Source organism: Schistocerca cancellata, chromosome 5, assembly GCF_023864275.1.
Source record: "Schistocerca cancellata isolate TAMUIC-IGC-003103 chromosome 5, iqSchCanc2.1, whole genome shotgun sequence".
Lineage (NCBI taxonomy): Eukaryota > Metazoa > Arthropoda > Insecta > Orthoptera > Acrididae > Schistocerca > Schistocerca cancellata.
In genome coordinates this window covers 775,658,697-775,681,690 of record NC_064630.1, presented here as the reverse complement: position 1 = coordinate 775,681,690, position 22,994 = coordinate 775,658,697, and the positions used below count along the sequence as shown (strand labels likewise).

Here is a 22,994-nt window from a genome sequence, read left to right as displayed (position 1 = left end):
ATTGCTCACACAAACAGTGCGGATATGTTAAATCAATTACATGAGAATTAAAATTTCTTGGATAACATCATCTTTTGTGATGAGTCAACTTTTCACTTAAGTGGCAAAGTTAACATATATAACTGTAGGATTCGGGGCAGTGAAAATCCACATCAAACATTGCAACATGTTCGTGACAGCCCTAAACTGAACGTTTTTTGTGCACTGTGCAAGAACAAAGTGCGTGGCTTCTTTTTTTTTCCATGAGAGATCCATCAACAGGATAGTGTGCCTGGATATGTTACAACAAGGATGATCAAGAATGAAATGTTTACTTAATGCAAGATAGTTCACAATGCCACTACCTGGCTGACACCCGGGATTTTCTCAGTGACCTTTTTCCATGTCAATGGATTGGCTGTGATGTGCCAATTGCAAGGTCCCCACGTAACCCAGACCTGACATCATGCGATTTTTTTTTTCTTTGGGGGGGTGGGGGGGGTGGGGGGGGGGGGGGAAATCATCAATTCATCAAGGACATCATGCTCATACCTTCTGTGCTTCTGTGCCCACTTGCAATTGAATGACTTTGTAGACAGTCCTTGTGTTTTGTGGCCTATTACGTAACTTGGAGAGGAACTCAGAGTAGGACATTCACTGCAATTCTTTATGAATGAGGCTTTCATTATTCATAACAACTGCAGCTTACTCTCATTTATAAACCCTGTCTAAATGATACTTTGCTTTGTTTTATTTTAGCAGGGGGCTTGGTCTGGTTTAACGTTCCACCAATATCATGATCATTAGAGACGGAATGCATGCTCAAGACGGAGAAGGATAGAGAAGCACATCACACACACCTTTTCAAAGGACCCACAACATCATTCCTCTCAAGAGATTAAAGAAATTCCAAAAAAATTTAATCTGGTTGTCAGTAAGGGATTTGAACTTCTGTCCTCCCAAATACTATTCCAGTGTTTTAAGCACTGCACCACATTGTTCAGTACGTAGCTACAAAAGTGACATGAGCAGAGGGGGCACATGTTTCACCACTCACTGTGATCATCAGAAAAATAAAGTGCTGTAACTACTAATTTTGTGTGAGCGCCGCTTCATAGTTCGCACATGGAGTTTGTGTTTGATTCAGCCACTAGAGGCCACCCAGCCTGCTAATATGACAGCAATTGTATGCACAGCCTGCCAACTGTACCCTCTATTGGAACTAATGACTATACAGGCTGCAATGCAAGGCTCTGATGACCACTTGTGTATTGCTAATTGAGTTGTATCTTATCTTTCGTGTGTGTGTGTGTGTGTGTGTGTGTGTGTGTGTGTGTGTGTACTGTTCAAGCAATAAATTATCATGTTCTTGCGTTCAAACACTTTTTTTGGCAACGAGTGTGGTATTCAACACCACGTGTTCCACTCCAGTCATTGGCTCTTCGAGTTTAATTTCCATGGAGGCAGTGCTTAAATCTCTTCTAAGGCAACAGCAGGTGCTGACAGTTGCTATTTCCAGTTTAACAACTACATTGGCACAACCTGCAGCCCTGCCGACAACATGTCTGCTTGTGTCTGTGTATATGCGGATGGATATGTGTGTGTGTGTGTGCGAGTGTATACCTGTCCTTTTTTCCCCCTAAGGTAAGTCTTTCCGCTCCCGGGATTGGAATGACTCCTTACCCTCTCCCTTAAAACCCAAATCCTTTTGTCTTTCCCTCTCCTTCCCTCTTTCCTGACGAGGCAACCGTTGGTTGCGAAAGCTAGAATTTTGTGTGTATGTTTGTGTTTGTTTGTGTGTCTATCGACCTGCCAGCGCTTTTGTTTGGTAAGTCTCATCATCTTTCTTTTTAGATATATTTTTCCCACGTGGAATGTTTCCCTCTATTATATTTATTTGTTTTTATTTCGTAAAAGCGATCTGCGTGGTACAGTATGTAGTGTCTTAATTGTCATACAGTGATTACAGAGGGTCGTCTTCAACACATTTGCAGTTACATACTGTGAACAGAGAAGTGGGAATACAATCTTTTCACTGGTCAGCTTTTAAAGAAACATTTTGCATATTGTGGATGCAAATTATTTTGCACCACTGCATCTACTAGACTCCAAACCTTTTTTTCTGTATACTCTCTCCCAATGGTCCTATCAAAATTATTTGCTAGGCCTACTGTTAATGTTAAGGCCCTAAAGAAAGGTAATGGACTTGAACATGGCAATAATAATGGTTTGAATTAATCAGTGGGACTATTGGTGGAGAGTACACACAAAACAAGCTTGGAATCTAGTAGATGCAGTTGTGTGAAACAATTTGCATCCACGACATGTGGAAAAGGTTTCTTTAAAAGCTGACCAATAAAAATTATTGTACTTCCATTTTTGTGTTCATAGTGCGTAACTGCAAATGTTTTGTATAAAACCCACTGTACTCGCTGTATGACAATTGCACACTACTTTTAGCAAATAAAAACAAATAACCCTCCACACAGAATCAAACCTTCGACCACCCATCCTAATTCAAAACACTATCCACTGCACCAACTGCACAGCACTACTATTATATATCCTGACAGAGGTAGTTATTGTACATATGATTACAGAGTTGCCAGATTGCCCATCTTTAACGTCCATTTACAACCCAAAATATACGCAGGACAAAATTTTTGAGACAATTTTTGTATTGCTAGTATGTGCACTGCAAAGTCCAAGTGTTTGGAATTTTTCTTCACCCTGTATATTAAAATGTTTTGTGGCAGCCATATTTATAACTATCGCATTTTACTTCATCAAGTCTTTTGTATGGAAATGTAAAAGTACATGTGATTGCTTATGCTGTAGCAAAATAGACCTTGCAGCCTTAGTTTACCTTATACGAGGGTGGTTGCACAAGTACACGGCCTGACAGAGAGATGGCAGTTGTTGTTGAAAAATATCTCTTGATTAGAAAGTATATGATCTATGAAGCATATGTTTCAAGTTTGAAGATGCCACATTGTTTAGCATTTGTTTGGCAGCCATCAATAGTGAATGTTGTGAGTGAACTTGTGAAAATGGAGACAACTGGTCATCACTATGTGATACAATACTACCCCCCCCCCCCCACCCCCCCATTTTTTTTTTTTTTTTTTGAAAGGCCTCAGCGCAACCAATATTAAAGTTGAGCTAGATTCTACTTTGGGAGAGGGTGCTCCTTTGTTGACAACAGTAAAATATTGGGTAGCTGGCTTTAAATGAGGCCATACGAGCTGCCAAGACGGGCATCCAGTGGTCAACCGGATGAGCTGTTCCAGAAATGGTGAAGAAAATCTGCAAAGCAGTACTGGATGATCGTTGACAATGTGTGCAAGCTAGCAGACACAGTAAGCATTTCAAAAAGTGTGGTAGATCACATATTATCTGAAAGTCTGGACAAGAGAAAACTGCGTGCAAGGTCTGTGCTGCACTCGCTCACACTCGAGCAAAAACAGTGTTGCGAAGATGTTTCAATTGAGTGTTTAGCAAAGTTTCATAGCAACAAAGCTGATTTTTTTCACCGTTTCATAACCATGAATGAAACATGGGTCCACCACTTCACTCTCAAGACAAAAGAACAACTAAAACAGTGGACACAAATTGGAGGACCGACTACAAAGAAGGCGAAGACCGTTTCATCTGCAGGCAAGGTCACAGCATACGTTTTTTGGGATGCGCGTGGGATAATTTTCACTGACTAACTTGAAAAATGAAAAACTATCAACGGTGAGTATTACGCAAACATATTGCAATGTTTGGGCAGACAAATCAAGCAAAAACGGCCACATTTGGCCAAGAAGAAAGTGTTGTTTATTCAGGACAATGCACCAGCTCACAAGTCTGTTATTGCAATGGCCAAAATTACTGAATTAAAGTTTGAATTGCTACCTCATGCACCGTACTCACCAGATTTAGCCCCCTCGGATTATATTCTGTTTACAAGCTTGAAAAAATGACTTGGTGGTCAAAGATTTTCAACGAATGAAGACATGATGTCAGCAGTTAATGGCTATTTTGAGGAGTTATACAGTTCTCACTATAAAAAGGGTATCAATCTCATTGAACATCACTGGGAAAAGTACATAGAGCTGAAAGGAGATTATGTTGAAAAATAAATACATTTTTTCCAAAATTTTTGTGTTTTCTTTGTTAGGTCGGGTACTTATGGGATCACCCTCATACACTTGGAGAGGTTTCACGATATTTTATGACCCTTCAAAATGTGGATGAAATGAGCACTGCAGACTAAGCACACGGAAGGAGCATTATGGCATCAGCCTGACAGCAAATTGCAAGCTATGGGCTACATGACGTGGATGGACCTGGTGGGCTAAATGGACCAGCCCAGGATAATCTCGCAGGACTGAATAGGGATGGCAGGTCAACGTGTGTGTCCAGCACGAGATGGGCCAGCCTGCCCATAGTGCACTGTTGTGGACTACCTGTCCCCAGTGTGTGGGTCCAATTTCAATTTGAAATGCTCGAGCTGGAATCGATGTACTCTCATCCGACACATTATTTTTTGATGGGTTGAGATTAGAAAAACATATGTAATTAAACTTTATTTTAAAATTTTTGTGTCACAGCAAAGCAAAAACTACACAGGCCACTGCTCCACACCGTACAGCATGTGGAGACCAATATCAACTAACTGTGTGGCCAAAAATGCTGTAGAGAGCAAACATTATGACTGAAAGTATTGTGAGCATAAATCAGTACTGATGACAATATCACATATGAACGATTTGCCATGACCTATGGAGATGCAGCTGCTGCTGGAACTACCTGCTAGACAGACGCTCTCACTGCCATGCTCAAAATCGATTTCCATATCAGTAGACTGGCATGATGATAGAAAAAAGATTAAATTGAAACAGCACATGCAAATGTTTGTTGAAATGGTGAAAGGCCAACTTTCTTGCTAAAATTATTAATTAATACAAAATTTATATATGAGACTGTAAAAAAAGGAAATTGCATATCACAGTTTTTAATGAAATACGATACCAAAATTTTTACTCAGCCTGAGTCAGTTCCTCACACCATCCAATTTCAAATTTTCTTTCTCATGTAACTGCATGTCTCTTCTAATTCTAACTCTGTGGTTCTCTAACTTCCTGTTACACCTTTGAAGCATAACTTTTTATTCCTCTTCTTGTTCCATTGTGAGCTAAACACACACCCTCACATTGGCACAGACTGTGCAGCAGGTACTGCACTAACTGCAAAACAGCTGTACATAAACCAGTGTGCCGGGTTCTCTGCCACTCTAATGTTTATGAGACAAATGAGACTAACAGTACAATGAAAAGGACAGATTGCTACTTGCCATATAGTGCAGACGATGATGAGTTGCAGACAGGTGCCCCTCCCCCTCCCTATTCCCCCCCCCCCCCCCCCTACACACACACACACACACACACACACACACACACACACACACACACACACACACACACGACCACTGACTCTGGCTGCTGAGGCCGGATGGAGAGCAACAGTGCATGATGGGAGAAGCAATCTGGGTAGTGAGGGTAAGGAGGAGGCTGGGATGGACAGGGAGGGAGAGGTATACCAGGGTAGTGGTGGGGATGGTAAAGTGCTGCTTGTGGGAGCATACTGGGATGGGATGGGATGAGTTGAGTTGAGTTGGGGAGAGGGTGTGACAGCTGAGTGCATTCGAGGGTTAGGGGGGGGGGGGGGGGAGGGAGGGCAGAAAACTATAGATGAAACAGCCACAGGTAGCCAGGCTGTATGGAAGAACTTCTTGGTAGGGAATAGGTGGGAGCTGTCGAAGTGGAGGTATTGCTGGTAAATGGTAGGTTTGATGTGGGTGGAGGTACTGATGTAGCCATCTTTGAGATGGAGGTCAACATTGAGGAAGGTGTCTTGTTGGGTTGAGGAAGACTGGGTGAGGCAAATGGGGAAGAATGTGTCGAGATTCTGAAGGAATGGGGAGAGGGTCTCCTGACCCAGGGTCCAAAACATGAATATATGTATCAGTGAATCTGAGCCAAGTGAGGGGTTTTATATTCTATGTGGTTAGGAAGAATTTCTCTAGATGGCCCATGAATAGGTTGGCTAAGATGGTGTCATGCATATGCCCATTGCCATACCACAGACTTGTTTGCAGGTGATGCCTTCAAATGAGAAGTAATTGTGGGTGAGAATATAGTTGGTCATGGTGAACAATAAGGAGGTTGTAGGTTTCGTATAAGTCAGGCATTGGGGAAGATTGAGTTCAATAGTGGAAAGGCCATGGGCATTAGGGGTCTTAGTGTGATGGGAGGTGGCATCACTAGTGATGAGCAGGGCACCGTGTGGTAAAGGAACAGAATTGTGGAGAGTCAGTTTAGGAAATCAGTGATATCTTTTTTTTTTTTTTTTTTTTTTTTTTTTTTTTAGGAGTGCAGATGTTTGTGTACAAGAGCAGAAATTCTCAGTGGGTCACAGCAACCAGCCACAATTGGGCATCGTGCGTGACAGTGTTTATGGACTTTCGGGAGCATTTAGAAGATACGAGTGAGGAGAGAGAGAGAGAATCTAGAAGTGGGTTCTGGGATGGACCTAAAGATTTGGGGAGGGACTGGCAATTCTGCTGTATTTCTGGAATTGGGTTACTGTGGCAGGGTTTGTAGGTGGATGAATCTGACAGCTAGTGGACTCTTTCAACCATGTAATCCTTGCAGTTCAAAACCACAGTGGTGGAGCCTTTGTTAGCAGATAGGATTATAAAGTCAGGATCAGTTTTTAAGTGGTGGGCCATGGTTCTGTTTGCAAATGTAAGGTTACCTTACATGTTGAGTGATATGGGGAATGATAGTGAAGCAAGGTTTAAGGTTAAAAAATCTCTAACATTAACATGGGTGATGTGGGGGCAGTGGGGTTGGAACATGGTTGGATGGAGGAGTGAACTGAGTAAGGCAGGGTTTAACAGTAATCTCTATCTGTTTAAGATTCTACCAGTCCTTAATCCTCACCAACATTGTCCTGCAAAACCATATAAAACAGACCCGAATCTCTTTGCAATACCTCCTCTCCATCCATAAAATTCTCTTGCTGTGCAATCCCAAATTCCTCTACCCCATCTTACACACTGTAACTCTCACCTTCCAGGAACTAGAGCAGCATGCACAACCCCACCTCAAAACTCTCTCCGACCTTTTAACCTCCTACTCCAGTTTTGGACTACTACTATCCACCATTTCTACAACACACTCCAAACCTTCCCCACATCCTCTCATAGCGGTAAACCCTGCCTCACAGACCTGCTACACTTACCTCATCTTCAAAAACAGTCTCCCACCACCATACAGAACCCAGAACCTAAACAGACCCAAAATACAGTCGTGGACCTTTCTTTCCTCCAAAAGCCTTAGTTCCACAGATGTTCAGTTCTTTCCAAAGGCCTTACCTTTTGCACCATTCCAAATTTCAGACTTGCTGCATCTGCTAACAACCTTCTCACCTTCTTCTGATCCCTACAGTGGAAAAACTTTTTTGCCACCAACCCTACCAATCAGACTCAACCACAGACCAACGTTGAACCCTGTACGACTCTGTTCACTCCTCCATCAAACTGTGATCCATCACCACTGCTCCCAAATCACCCCGTTACATTTTCACAGTTTCTTAACCACGAACTTTGCCTCACCATCGCTCACCAAATTGCTCAACATGCAAGGTAACCTCACATATGTAGAAGGAACTGCGATCCACCACATAAAAACCGATCCTGACCTCATAATCGTATGTGCTAACAAACGCTCCACTGCTGTGGTTTTGAACCACAAGGATTACTGGGTTGAAGGAGTCCACCAGCCATCAGATTCATCCACCTACAAACCCTGCCACAGTGACCCAATTCCAGAAATCCAGCAGGATTGCCAATCCTCCTTCAAATCTTTATGCCTATCCCAGAACCTATTTATAGAGTCCATCTCTCTCCTCACCCCTACCATTTTCTGCACTCGTATCTTCTACACGCTCCTGAAAACCACCCATGATGCCCCACTGCAGCCAGTTACTGTGACAACACATTGTGAGAATTTCTGCTCTCGTAGACCAACACCTTCGGCCTATTACTCACAACCTACCCTTCTATATACATGATACCAATGATTTCCTAAGCTGCCTCTCCACAGTTTCTGTAACTTTACCACACGGTGCCCTGCTCATCGCTATTGATGCCACCTCCCTTCACACTAAAACCCATAATGCCCACTGCCTTTCTCCTATTGAACACTATCTTCCCCAATGCCTGACAGATACCAGGCCTACAACCTCCTTATTGCTCACCATGACCAAGTATATCCTCATCCACAATTACTTCTACTTTGAAGGCATCACCTACACACAAATCTGGGGTACGGCTGTGGGCACCTGCATGGCACCATCCTCTGTCAGCCTATTCATGGGCCATCTAGAAGAATCCTTCCTAACAACCCAGAATCCCAAACCCCTCAAATGGTTGAGACTCACTGATGACATCTTAATGATTTGGATTGAGGGTGAGGACATCCTACTACATTCCTACAGAACGTCAACACCTTCTCCCCCATTCACTTCACTCAGTCTTCCTCAACCCAACAAGCCACCTTCCTCAATGTTGACCACCTCAAAGATGGCTACATCAGTACCTCCTTCCACATCAAACCTACCAATCACCAGCAATAACTCCACTTTGACAGTGTCCACCCATTCCATTGCCAAGAAGTACCTTCCATACAGCCTAGCCACACGTGGCCGCCGCACCTACAGCAATGAGCAACCCCTCTCGAAATATACCAAGGGTGTCACAGAGGCATTCACAGACCATAATTACTCTCCAACCCTGTACAGAAACAGATCTCCCATGCCTTATCTCTCCAGTCACTCACCACTTCCCAAAGTCCCACTGTCCAGCCACAGACGAACATTCTGCCTGTGACCCAACACCACCCCAATTTGAGAAACTGAATCTCATTGTCTTCCATGGTTTTGACTCGCTCTCATCGTGCCCTGAAATGAAGAATGCCCTATCCACCACCCTTCCCATCTCTCCCGCAGGGGAATTCTGCTGTTCACTGGACCTCCACAATATCCTTGTCCATCTCTGCACAAATACTGCTCACAATCCCTTGCCTCATGGTTCTTAATCCTGTAATAGAACTAGGTGAAAGACCTGTCCACACATCCACCCACCACCACCAACTCATGTCCTGTCACAAGCATCACCTATCCCATCGAAGGCAGGACTACCTTCGAAACCAGTCATGTGATCTACAGGCTAAGATGCAGCACTATGCTGTATTCTTCACAGGCTTGACAACCAACAAGCTATCAGTCTGCATGAGTAGCCACCAACAATCTGTGGCTATGAAACAGTTAGAATTCTCTGTTGCTGAACATGCTACCCAACACAAGGTTCTTCATTTCAATGACTGCTCCACAGCCTGTGCCATTTGGATCCATCCTACCAACACCAGCATCTGTATCTCTCAAAATATAACAAGGGTCTCACTGAGGCCTTCACAGGCCGTAATTACCCTCCAACACTGTATAGACACAGATCTCCCATGCCTTGTCTCTCCAGTCACCCACCACGTCCTCTAAGTCCCACTGTCCAGCCACGGAGGAGCATTAACCTTGCGACTTGCCCAAATGAATCTCATTCTCCACCATGGTTTCGACTACCTCTCATTGTGCCCTGAAATGAGAAACGTCTTACCCACTATCCTTCCCAAACTTCCCTCAGGTGTGTTCTATCATCCATCAAACCTACACAATATGCTGGTCCATCCCTACTCAAACCCTGCTTGCAACCCCTTGACTTACGGCTCATACCTCTGCAATAGACCTAGATGCAAGACCTGTCCCACACATCCTACCACCACCACCACCACCACCACCACCACCACCACCTCAATAGGTATGGGAAGGGGAGGCTGGCAAAGCTTATAGGTGACAGTGTAGTGGGTGGTGGTGGGATCACTTGTGGAAAAATTCCTGTAGTAGTTAGTATTAGGGCTGCATGTTTTTTAGATTGAAGTTAGCTGACAGATATACCTGATTAAAGGAAGTCCCTCTAACTAATGGATCACCTTCAGAGGTGGTCAGGTGTCAAAGTAGAGAAGGAATTAGCACATTTCATTAAAATATAAGAGGTATTAGATAAAGTTAGTGAACTGCTTATAGATGTTGACTCAGACATTATTGGTATATTTGAGCACCACTTAAATAATGTGACAATTCAGAGGCTTCCTTTACCGAAATATAGATTAAAAGGCTGTTATTGAAGGACTTCCCTGCAGAGTGGGGGAGTGGCCATGCACGTAAAAAAACAGTATTCCATTTGAGTCAATAGATGTATCACGGCACTACACTGAACAAATATTTGAATGTTGTGCAGTGGCAGCTGAATATGGTGAAACTAAGCTTCTAATTGCTGTTGTTTATAGGTCCCGTAACTCTAACTTCAGAGCATTTCTGCTCAGCCTAGAGAGGGTTCTTGATTCACTTTGTAGGAAGTACCAGAAATTAGTTATATGTGGTGACTTCAATATTAATTTTGTACATGATGGTGCAAGAAAAAGGATGTTGGTAAATCTCAAATTCATATGATCTGACGCAGACTGTGTTTTTCCGACTAGGGTGCAAGGGAACAGTAGCACAGCCATAGACAATATTTTTATTCATTCTTCATTAGTAGATGGGCACTCTGTCAGACAAAGGGTAAATGGCCTTTCACACCATGATGCACAAATTTTAACACTAAAAGGCTTTTGTGCTCAAACAAATGTTTTATATAATTACAAAATATGCAGAAAGGCTAATCCATCGGCAATAGAGAGTTTTTTAAACCTCTTCAAGCAACAAGAGCGGCAGGATGTTTAACGTGCCGGCAACATAGATGACAAATGTAATGCTTCCTTAATACATTTCTCATGATCTATGAGAGCTGCTTTCCATTAGAACATTCTAAATGGGGTACTAGTAGTAAAAGGCAGCCTGGGTGGCTGACTAGTGGGATAAGAACAAAGTGGGAATTATATCAAAACGTTAGAAGTAGTCACAATCGAGCTACAGTAGCCCATTACAAACGGTATTGTAAGGTGCTTAAAAATGTTATTAGGAATGCAAAGAGTATGTGGTATGCAAATAGAATAGGCAAATTCACAGGATAAAATTAAAACCATATGGTCAATTGTGAAGAAAGTGTCTGGCCAGCAGCACAAGGTCGATGATATAAAAATCGGTGTGTAGTAAAAATATTTCTGTTACTGATAAATCAGATATATGTACAGTATTTAACCAATCATTTTTCTGAGCACTGCTGGTGAATTAAATAAAAACTCTTGTTTCTACAGGGAACTATATAACTCCCTCGGAAAATGCCTTTCCCAGACTGATGTCTGGAATACTCCTCTGTGATACTGATATGGGGGAGACTGAGTAAATAATTAAATTGCTGAAGACTAAGGACTCTTATGGATATGATGGAGTGCCTAGCAGAATATTTAAGTACTGTGCTGCACATGTTAGCCCTGTATTTAGCCATATTTGTAATTTTTCCTTTAAGAATGATCAGTTTCCTGAATGATTAATGTATTCAGTAGTAAAGCCGCTTTATAAAAAAGGGAGAAAGGGATCATGTAGACAATTTTAAGACCTATTTTTATGCCCATCAGTGTTTTCTAAAGTTATTGAAAAGGCTGTGCATGTAAGGATAATTGATCATTTTACATTAGATAATTTGTTATCAAATGTACAATTGGGCTTAGAAGTCATGTAAACAACTGAAAATGCCATTTTCTATTTTCTCTGTGAGGTACTGGATGGATTAAAGAAAATGTTTCAAACACTAGGCATATTGTTTTGATTTAACTAAGGTGTCTGTGTCGATCACAAAACATTCTCCAGAAGTTGGACCATTATGGAATACAGGGAGTAGTTCACAATTGGTTCACCTTTTACTTTAAGAACAGACAGCAAAAGGTCATTATTCACAGTGTTGAGAATGGCTGTGATGTGGGGTCCGAGTGGGGCACAGTCAAATGGGGGGGGTGGGGGGGGGGGGGGAGGGGGGTTTGCCACACAGATCATTGTCAGGGCCACTCCTGTTCCTTATTTATACAAATGATATGCCCTCTAGTATTACGGGTAATTCTCAAATATTTCCGTTTGCTGATGACACTAGCTTGGTTGTGAAGGATGTTGTATGCAACACTGATTCTGTTTCAATTAGTGCAGTTTATGACATAACTTCATGGCTTGTAGAAAATTAATGCTAAATCACAGTAAGATTCAGTTTTTGTTGTTTCTGACACACAATTCAACAAAACCTGAGGTTTTAATTTCACATAATGGGTGTATGATTAGTGAAACTGAACAGTTCAAATTTCTACGTGTTCAGATAGATAGTAAACTGTCGTGGAAAGCCCACATTCAGGATCTTGCTCAAAGACTTAATGCTGCCATTTTTACTATTCGAACAGTATCTGAAGTAAGTGATCATTCAATAAGAAAATTAGTCTACTTTGCTTATTGTCATTCCCTTATGTCATATCATATTATATTTTGGGGTAACTCTTCCAACTCTAAAAGGATATTTTTGGCTCGGAATTGGGCAGTTTGGGCAATAAGTGGTGTATATTCATGAACCTCTTGTCGCCCCTGTTCACTAGTCTGGGTATTGTGACATTGCCCTCTCAATGTATATATACTTTACTGTCATTTCTTGTTAACAACATCAGCTTATTTCCAAGAATTAGCACCTTTCACTCAGTTAATATTTGGCAGAAATCCAATCTGCATTTAGATCACACTTGCTTTACTCTTGTGCAGAAAGGCGTGCAGTATACTGCTGCATTCATTTTCGATAAGCTACCACAAGAATTCAAAAATCTTAGCAGTAACCCACCTGCTTTCAAATCTAAACTGAAGAGTTTCCTCATGGGTCACTCCTATTCTGTTGAGGAGTTCCTTGAAGAATTAAGCTGATTCCTGTGTTATGTTGTTGATTATGTTTACTTAAACTTATAGCTTAACTTTCTTGTGTTCAAAAATATTTTATTTTATCTATTATTACTTTTATGTTGTAATTTCATGTACTGACACATTCCATGACCTTGGAGGTTTGCTCCTCAATTTTGTCCTACGAAATTAGAAATGTAAATAAATAAATAAGAAGTAGAGAAGGGGAAAGCCCTATGTAGGTGCATTAGTGGGATGGAAGGTGTGTGTAGTACTAGAGTGGGAGCAGGGAAGGGGATAGGCTGGTGGAAGTCAGGTACTAGCAAAAGGTTGAGGCCAGAGGCATTATGGGAACAGAGGATATGTTGTAGAGAGTGTTCCCCCCTGCACAGTTCAGAAAAACTGGTGTTGATGGGAAGAATTCAGATGGCACAGTCTGTGAAGTAGTCATTAAAGTGAATTATAATGTGTTGGGCAGCATGTTCAGCAAATGGGTTTTTCCTCTGTCTCTTGGCCACAGTTTGGCAGTGGCCATCCATGCGGAAAAACAGCTTATTTGTTGTCATGTACGGTGGTGACAGCTAAGGTGATGGATCACATGGCTGCTTTCAAAGGTGGTCCTGCCTATGATAGGGGAGGAGGTGTCTGTAACAGGCCTGGAATAGGCAATAGGATGTATGGGACAGAAGCCGTGAGGCATGGACTTGGCAGCAGAAACAGGGACAGACAAGGATACTGTGAAGGCTGGGGGGACGGCAGAATCTCATGGTGGGGGAGGTGGGGAGGATAGTGAGTAGGATATTCTGCATTTCAAGGCACAAAGAAAGGTAGTCCCTGTCCTCCACCTGCCTATTCCCTTCCCGTCTTCCACTCAGCACTACACATGCCTTCCACACCGCCAAGACACCTGCATATGTGTCTCCCCTCCCTTCTCTACGTCTGTCCTCTTCCCGCTCCCTTTACCTCCTGCCCACTCCCCCAGCCAAAGCCTCCCAATGCTACACCTAGCAGGTCTATCCTACCCCCACCATGCCCTTGCACATTCCCAGGGGCAGCACTAACATCTTCCCCCACCACTACCCTGCTATTCCTTCCCCTCTGTGCCCTACACCTCTTCCTTACTCCCACCCACTGTCCAACCTGGCTAGAATGCTGCTCACTTCAGACACAGTCACAGTTAGGCCTCAGCACTCATAGATGACAGTGGTTCTGTGTGTGCTATGGGGAGGGAGGGGGACACACACACACACACTTCTGAGGAAGGACTTAGTCTGAAAGATGAAAGGTTTCTAACATTCTTTTGAATTGTGGTTGTCTGCAACTCAACACCATCTCTAGGTGGTGAGGAGCAATATATCCTTTCCGTATTATTATTAAATCTATTTGGATTTTCTGCCAGATTCTGAGACAGAGTCTTGCGGTGGAAACTATTAAAAGCACCTCACACTGAAATCCACACTAAGTTGTAAAAACCTGAAAACTGCTGCCAATCTTAGAGATTTTGTTTTCTTTTAAATCTGGCATGCTGTTTTCATTGCTTGTGCTACATTATCCTGACTCGTTTTGTGTACCATTATGCTTCTGTTCCGTCTTTTATTAATTTACTTGGTATAAAACTCTAAATTGCCACCAACATCATTTCTTCGAATTTAAGCCATACTTGGTCAATGCATGCATATTCAGCATGAAAGGAATAGAGACTGCTTCTTAACAAGGTATCAAGCAAATTTTTACCTGCTTTTTTTTTAAATATATTTTGCATTTATTTTTGATGTTTTTGGATGTTATGGAATTTAATGTCACTGCAACAACCTTATGGTCACCAATTCCTGTATCTGTCATGAAGCACTATTTCCTCAGGATTAATTGTTACTAAGGGGTTTAGCTAACTCATTCTCATTCAATTATTACATAATTTTGTGGGGGAGACACCTTCAAAACAAACACTGAGAGAATATTCAAAATGCAGAAATGAGCAATAAGAATGATAGCTAAACTAAAATAGAAAGAATCTTGCAGGCTAGCATTTAAAATGTTTAATACTACCAAGCACATACCTACAGATCTCACACTTCAACTTGCTCCCCCCTCCCCTTCTTCAGCGAAAGTCGGTTGATCTTGTGACACTCCGGTAATTTTATGCTCATTGCCAAACTTAGCTATGTAACAGTTTAGTGTGCCACAGCAGTAAGTGGCCGTTGTGAATACAGAGATGCTCCGTGTGTCATGTTGTTCGTAGTGAATGTTAATATTGTTTATAAAAATGAGCAAAGTGGCTTACCTGATCTTTCTAGCAACTCATCATAAATTTTCGTGTCACATTTGTGATGCAGTAATCCATTACATTTTCATTTCTTTTATAAGCTATAAGATGGTTGCTCTGGGAGAGGGAAGTGGGGCAGCCAATGTGATATGAGAAGATCAAAAGCTTCTGCTCCCAGTATCCTTCACTCAGTGACCAAGTTAAAGCGAGCAATCTGTTTATGAGCTGTAATGCTAGGCAAAATTCAAATATGTTCCCGATACTCTAGATATCAAAATACAACACAACCACGACACAAGGACAGACAGCTCCTTTCACAAGCCCAGACACAACACCATGAAATTAAAATCAATGCCACCCTGTGCAGGACCAAAAGTCCTAGAAAATATCCAGTAAACATAAATAAATAGTATGTAGTCACAACCATTTAAAGGTTGTGCAGGCCACTGAAATAATTGCTCAAAGCAATTTTCAGAGAAATGATATAGTGAATTTTGGACAATGCCTTATGCCTACCACCTTCTTTAAATCTGTATTTTTGCCAACATATCGAGGGTAGACTGAAGTCACCACCAATTATAACTGGATGAGTCAGGTACTATTTGAAAATTCATCACCAGATAAACTACTTCCAACAGCAATTGAATTTAATCGATTCTTCCTGAACTCCATTAAGTTATTGGTGAACATTTCTACTGAACTTATTTAGGCTACAGTCCTTTGTATGAGTCTTTGGAACTCTAGTTCTTTCCCAACACAGCAACAGCAACCACTATTTACAACTATAATATCATTGTTTATGTCTACCACTGCCTTGTGTTTAACCTGCTCACTTCGAGACTACCTCGGTTTGAACTTTTTCGAGATTCTCAAACCTAAAGAAACTGCACCTCCCCATCCTATGACCCAAGTCATGGAATGTGCAGCCAACATGATCACAGAACCATCTGAGCCTCTGATTCAAAACCATCTGAGCCTCTGATTCAGACTCTACAGTTCACTCTGTACCACAGATTCGCAATTGATCCTGTCAACAATGCTATATATGGTAAGCTCCATCTTCGTCTTGCAACCAAGACCAGCTATCTTAACCACTTGGGATAGCTGCCAAAAACCTGTAGAATCTTTTCTGGCCTGAAGCAACACACTATTGGTAACCTGTGATCTTCATGGCATCCTAAAGAACACATTCCACATCTTGGCTGACCGATGTCTCCCCCCCCCCCCCCCCCTTCCCAAATTCCCTCCCAGTATGCACATAGAGTTAACACTGGATTTCTTCCACTCCTTGGTAGCCATATCCCAACGGGCTCCATCAAAAGCCTAATATTGGAGCTCTCAACAAAAAAAATAATCCCACCCTCTATGAATTCTTGGGCCCAGTAGCCCAAAGCTTCCTCTGAAACAGGGTAAATGACAGCAGCTGGGGTAGGATCTCTTTCAGCCACAGACAGTTCATGAAATGTGCTTATCAGATTCCTGATGATACGCCTGTCTTTTATGAACACTCTCTGTCAAGGACAACATAGTGGGTTCTGTTGCTTAAGAAAATCTTCAAGCCATCACATATGTGGGAACATATTCCATATGCTCGTACCTTCATTAACAGTTCTCAGTGGGACACCATGTCAAATGCTTTTCAGAAATTTAAGAAAATTGAATCTGCCTGTTGCCTTTCAGCCATGGTTCACATCATATCATTTGAGAAAAGGGCAGCTGAGTTTCGCCAAGTGACGAAGATATAATGTTGTTTTGTGTGTAACATGGCAACAGAACCAGAGATAGATTGAATTATCTTATAGTAACAAGTCATTAAATACCTGACATTCTTTGGACAAAGAGCAGCAGATTAATTTATTTGAGATCAGTAGGAAGCAACATTATCATTTCCGCACGTTTTCATGACCGCAATGAAGTCATACCCGGATCGACACTAAGGGATCAAAATATTTACTGACTTTAAAAGTAATCAACACTACACAATTCAAAAGGATTGTTTCAGAAATGATAGGATAACAATAATGTTCCTCCTGCTCAATGCTGCGTTCAGTCTATCAGCATGATTGTAATTTCTGGAGATAAACTGATACAAAATGATTAACATTTAAGTAACGAGGAGATGAAAATACTTAAGGATAATTTGTCTAAATAAGTACAGCTCATATATAAAACACTCTTTTTTAAAATGCGAACATTTTAGGTGAGGCTTTACCGTGACTGTTATTGACATTAAATGAAACAAGTTTACTGTTACCAGTCGCCATTTTATTTATTTCCACGACGTGTTTCAAAGGTTTAAACCTCCATCATTGAGTGGATTTACATTAATTAGTATGACATTTGTGTGTGTGTGGGCACGCGCGCGCCTGACATACCTGACAAATGTCAGGTATGTCAGGTATTTCACTCCTGTGTGTGTGTTGTGTTGTGATTTTTTGGGCGAACTTGTGGCACTGTCTCCAGTGGTCAAAGGTTCCTTTCACTGTCTTAACACATCACATGTATACTGGCACATTTGTAAACAAAACATTTGTTTACAAATGTGACAGTATACATGTGATGTGTTAAGACAGTGAAAGGAACCTTTGACCACTGGAGACAGTGCCACAAGTTCGCCCAAAAAATCACAACACAACACAACACAACACAGACACACACACACACACACACACACAAATGTCATACTAACTAATGTAAATCCACTCAATGATGGAGGTTTAAACCTTTGAAACATGTCGTGGAAATAAATAAAACGGTGACTGGTAACAGTAAACTTGTTGTTACACTTTTGGGACAATACTTGAGATTAACGTCCTCTTGATGGTGCCTGCTTGTAATTAATTACATAAAACTATATGTTTTCTGATTGAGAAGACAATTAGCACATTTACAGACTATTTTGTACAAATTATAAAATACAGATTGCAGAACGCAGCAAGTCCGCGTCCACCTTTCATGGAATAGAAACAGTAAAAGCTGAAGCGCTCTATTCCTCATCTGTCTTGAAAAAAACAGAATTCTTTTTCAATCATTAATCGATATGTGTACATAGAGATTGACAGCCGCCACTCAGGAGCGCAAAGATAAAGAATAATAGATTATGTTGCTGCTAAGCGATGGTTCATTTCTTTTACACTGCAACTGTTTGATAACTTCAGGCCATCAGGCATTTACTATTGAGCGTATACTAATGTTTCTGAGGCAAAAATGAGCAATATTACAAATTCTGCAGCAAACTGATGTTAAGGACAGTGGTCTGTAATTTTGTGGGTAACGAAGCGCAAGCCTTTCATAATTATTTGCTCTGGTTTAAAATACTAGTTTTGTAGATGTATTTTATTACTGTGTGATGTTTACTTACGTATTGTGTGATGAGGCAATCCAATAGTGTGACAACGGTTTCGTCATGTCTTGGTAGACTTTATCGTATCGTTCATCCCAAATTTCATTTTGCTTCGAGAAAAGAAAATCCATAAACTGAAAACAATATCATCACAAATAAGCACTTCATTCACTCATCACAAAGTTTCTCAAACAAAAAATAAAACACACATAAATAAATAAAATGAATCATCATCATCATCATCATCATCTTTGGTAACTGCTGATAGTTTCAAAGAAGAAAAAGAAAAGCAGTCAATTCCTTGGCATGTGTTTACCAATAGCTAACAGAAATGTTAGTAAGGAAGACAGCAAAAACTAATAGAGCAAAAAAACCATTTGCAGTTGGTCTAGAATATATTGCGATCGTTAACTATTTATATATTGTACATCGTACCACAATATATTTTCTCATACGCTACGTAATGTAATAGCATATGACAAAATATAACGTCTCAATGACTTAGTATATTTTGATTAAAAGTGAATTCACCAACATCAGTATCTATTGACCCATACCTCAAAGATTGTGAAGTATGGCTCCTGGACATTTCGCTGTGAATCTTGCAAATAATTTCTCATAAAGGAAGAAACTTCTCTTTCATCATCTCCCATTGGGTCTCTCTGCTCTTGACTAAGAAAACTTTGAAATTCTTGCAATGTTACTGTTTTACCATTTTCAGAGTAATCAGAGAATAACTTACTAAAACTTTCACTATACATCTGGAATAAATAATGGAAATATACTTAATCAGTTGTTCTGTGTTGAAACTGTGGTAAACAAATATTGATTTTACAGGCCTAAATTGTCTTACATTGTTATCAAACATAAGCTTTTGGTAAAGAGTAGCAAAATCATCAAATCCTAGTTCCATTCGTTTCCTTGTATCGACTTCCTGAAAGACATCACGAAGTTTATTTGTTGGAATTTTGCAGTTGACACGAGGAAGGAATGCCTTCAGGTCTTTCAGTGTGACACTAAAATACAAAAAGAAAAAGTTACTTTATTAAGCTTCAATAACCACTGGGAACTTTCAGTCACTGCAGGTCTGTAAATACTTACGTTTCTCTACCACTTTCCATTTTATAGAATTCTTTACGGAGCCATCTCTCAACCTGGAGTGGGTAGGGTGATCTTATTGTATCGTTAACCAAGTAGTCAAGGCCTCTTATCCACAAAGTGCACTCCGATTCTGAAAAAGCTACCAAGACATTGAGATGTATTAATTAGTGGAACCATTTATTCTGGGTCCCAAACATCATTCAGAGATGTGTCTTGTAAAATGTAAAATTAAGATTAGTTCAAATGGCACTAAGCACTATGGGACTTAACATCTAAGGTCGTCAGTCCCCTAGACTTAGAACTACTTAAACCTAACTAACCTAAGGACATCACACACATCCATGCCCGAGGCAGGATTCAAACCTATGACCATAGCAGCAAAGCGGTTCCGGACTGAAGCACCTAGTACCGCTCGGCCACCATGGCCGGCTGTGTAAAATTAAGAATTACAAACTAAAAACTGTATTACTGAAGCAATATTAATATGTGGAAAACTTAAAAATAAAAACCATCTACCATCTTTTCAATAGCTCATTTACTTTCAATCATTGCAGTCTGTAAATACTTACATTTCTCTATCACTTTCGATTTTATATAATTCTTTATGGCGCCATCTCTCAATCTGGAGAGTAGGTTGGTTGTTTGGGGTTTAAGGGACCAAACAGCAAGGTCACCAGTCCCTTGTTTCAAATTTAGTCCATTCCGCTAATGTGACATCTCAGGAAAGTCAGAACAATAAAAGGGAAAAGGCCAAAAACGTAAAAGGGCAGTCATGTTGTCAATAGTAAAAACAAAATGAGGGAAGTCAGCAAGAGAATGAATCCAACGCTATGCTGAAGCAGTATAGGCAAGACCATCTGTGACTTAAAAGGTGCAACCGCTAGAATGGAGAAGTACGTATGGGAAAAGGAGACTAACCAATCCTTAAAAAAAAGGGGTAAAAACAGATTAAAAGGGGAAGAAAAGAGGATCTCGGTCAGGGAGGTGAGTCGGGAATCTCCAAACACTGCTTACAGTGGGAGACACCCAAACACTCACCGCCCTACCCCAACACCAGAGAGAAATTAAAAACCTTAAAACTGAGAATAAAAACCACTTTCCCGGAGGAAACCGAGAACCAAAGAGACCATCCGGGAATCGTCAGCCAACATCAAAGGTAAAGTGTGGGGGAGTCTGTACTTAGCACGCAGAGCCAAAAGAAGAGGGCAGTCAACCAAAATGTGGGCGACTGACTGGAAGGCTCCACAACCACAAAGTGGGGGTGGCTCATCACGCAAAAGAAAACCATGGGTCAGCCTCGTACGGCCAATGCGGAGATGACACAGTGTGGTCGAGTCCTTTCGGGAGAGGTTTCTTTTTTTTTTTTTTTTTTTTTTTTTTGTGGTTTTAGGGCGCATAACTTCAATGGTCATTAGCGCCCTGACTACTCTAAGAATGCACCGCGAGGCACAAGTTGACAACAACAACTAAAAGGGAAAACACGATAAAAGACAGACTGACAGGCATAGGATTAAAAAACAACATCATCAAATGTCCTTAGCGAGGTTTGTCAAATTGATAAAACAAAGAACACGAGCAGCTGCTCGTGGGTCATCCGCTAAAATGGCATCGAAAGTATTAGGCAGGTTAAGATCGAGGCGCAGTTTGTTAAGATCTGGACAGGACATTAAAATGTGTCTAACCGTCAGCAAGTGCCCACATGGGCAGAACGGCGCCGGCGCAGCCGTCAGCAGATGGCGATGGCTGAACCGGCAGTGTCCAATTCTTAACCGGGCTAAAACGACCTCCTCCCGCCGAGAAGGGCGTGAGGAGGACGTCCAAGCCACGGGGAGAGGTTTTAAGGCCCGAAGCTTGTTGTCGGTAAGTGCAGCCCAATCGGCATGCCACAGCGACACAATGCGCCGACAAATGACCCTGCTAAAATCGGACGAAGGGACACAACAAGAAGCTGTCCGAGGCTGGAGGACCGCAGCCTTGGCCGCAGCATCTGCAGCTTCGTTCCCAGGGATACCGACATGGCCAGGAACCCACATAAAGCTAACCGGAGAACCGACGTCCACCAGCTGCTGAAGAGAGCGTTGGATCCGGTGTACGAAAGGGTGAACCGGGTACGGATCACTGAGGCTCTGGATGGCGCTCAGGGAATCTGAGCAGATGACATAAGCAGAATGTCGGTGGCGGCAGATGTAAAGAACAGCCTGGTAGAGGGCAAAGAGCTCAGCTGTGAAGACCGAACAATGGCCATGGAGCCGGTATTTGAAACTTTGTGCCCCGACAATAAAGGAACACCCGACCCCGTCATTGGTCTTAGAGCCATCTGTATAAATGAAAGTCATGTTGATGAACTTCGAACGAAGTTCCAAAAAACGGGAGTGGTAGACCGAACCGGGGGTGACCTCTTTTGGGAGCGAGCTGAGGTCAAGGTGAACGCGGACCTGAGCCTGGAGCCAAGGCGGCGTGCGGCTCTCGCCCACTCGAAAGGTTGCAGGGAGTGAAAAATTAAGGTGTTGAAGGAGGCGACGAAAGCGAACTCCAGGGGGTAGCAGGGCAGAGACATACAACCCGTATTGACTGTCAAGAGAGTCGTCAAAAAAGGAACGATAAGACGGATGGTCGGGCTTTGACAGTAGCCGACAGGCATACCGACAAAGCAGTATATCGCGCCGGTAGGTGAGTGGCAATTCGCCAGCGTCAGCATGAAGACTCTCTACGGGACTGGTATAAAATGCTCCGATCGCAAGTCGTAAACCCCGATGTTGTATGGAGTTGAGGCGGCGTAAGATGGATGGCCGTGCAGAGGAGTATACGAAGCTCCCATAATCCAGCTTGGAGCGGACGATCGACCGATATAGACGAAGTAGGACGGTTCGATCCGCTCCCCACGACATACCACTGAGAACACGGAGGACATTTAAAGAACGGGTACAACGGGCGGCCAAATATGACACATGTGGAGACCAGCTAAGTTTCCTGTCAAAGGTAAGGCCTAAAAATTTGGTTGTCTCCACGATTGGGAGAGCAACGGGACCGAGTCGTAAGGACGGTGGGAGAAACTCTTTGTAGCGCCAGAAGTTAATACAGACCGTCTTCTCGGCAGAAAAACAGAAGCCATTGGCGACACTCCAGGAGTAAAGACGGTCAAGAGAACGCTGAAGACAGCGCTCCAGGACACGTGTACACTGCGCGCTGCAATAGATTGTAAAATCGTCCACAAAAAGGGAGCCTGATACATCAGCTGGGAGGCAATCCATTATTGGATTGATCGCGATGGCAAAGAGAGCGACGCTCAAAACTGAGCCCTGTGGCACCCCATTCTCCTGGCGAAAGGTGTCGGACAGGACA

General features: G+C 42.1%; 1 protein-coding gene across 1 annotated transcript in view; it reads right to left on the bottom strand.

The window, feature by feature from the left end:
• LOC126188939 (1-phosphatidylinositol 4,5-bisphosphate phosphodiesterase gamma-1-like) overlaps positions 1-22,994 on the bottom strand; it is a 240,376-nt gene that overhangs the window by 184,327 nt on the left and 33,055 nt on the right. The window contains 4 exon segments of the mRNA XM_049930682.1: positions 18,570-18,685; positions 19,109-19,312; positions 19,405-19,567; positions 19,653-19,791. Of these exon segments, the coding sequence (XP_049786639.1) occupies positions 18,570-18,685; positions 19,109-19,312; positions 19,405-19,567; positions 19,653-19,791 (622 nt within the window).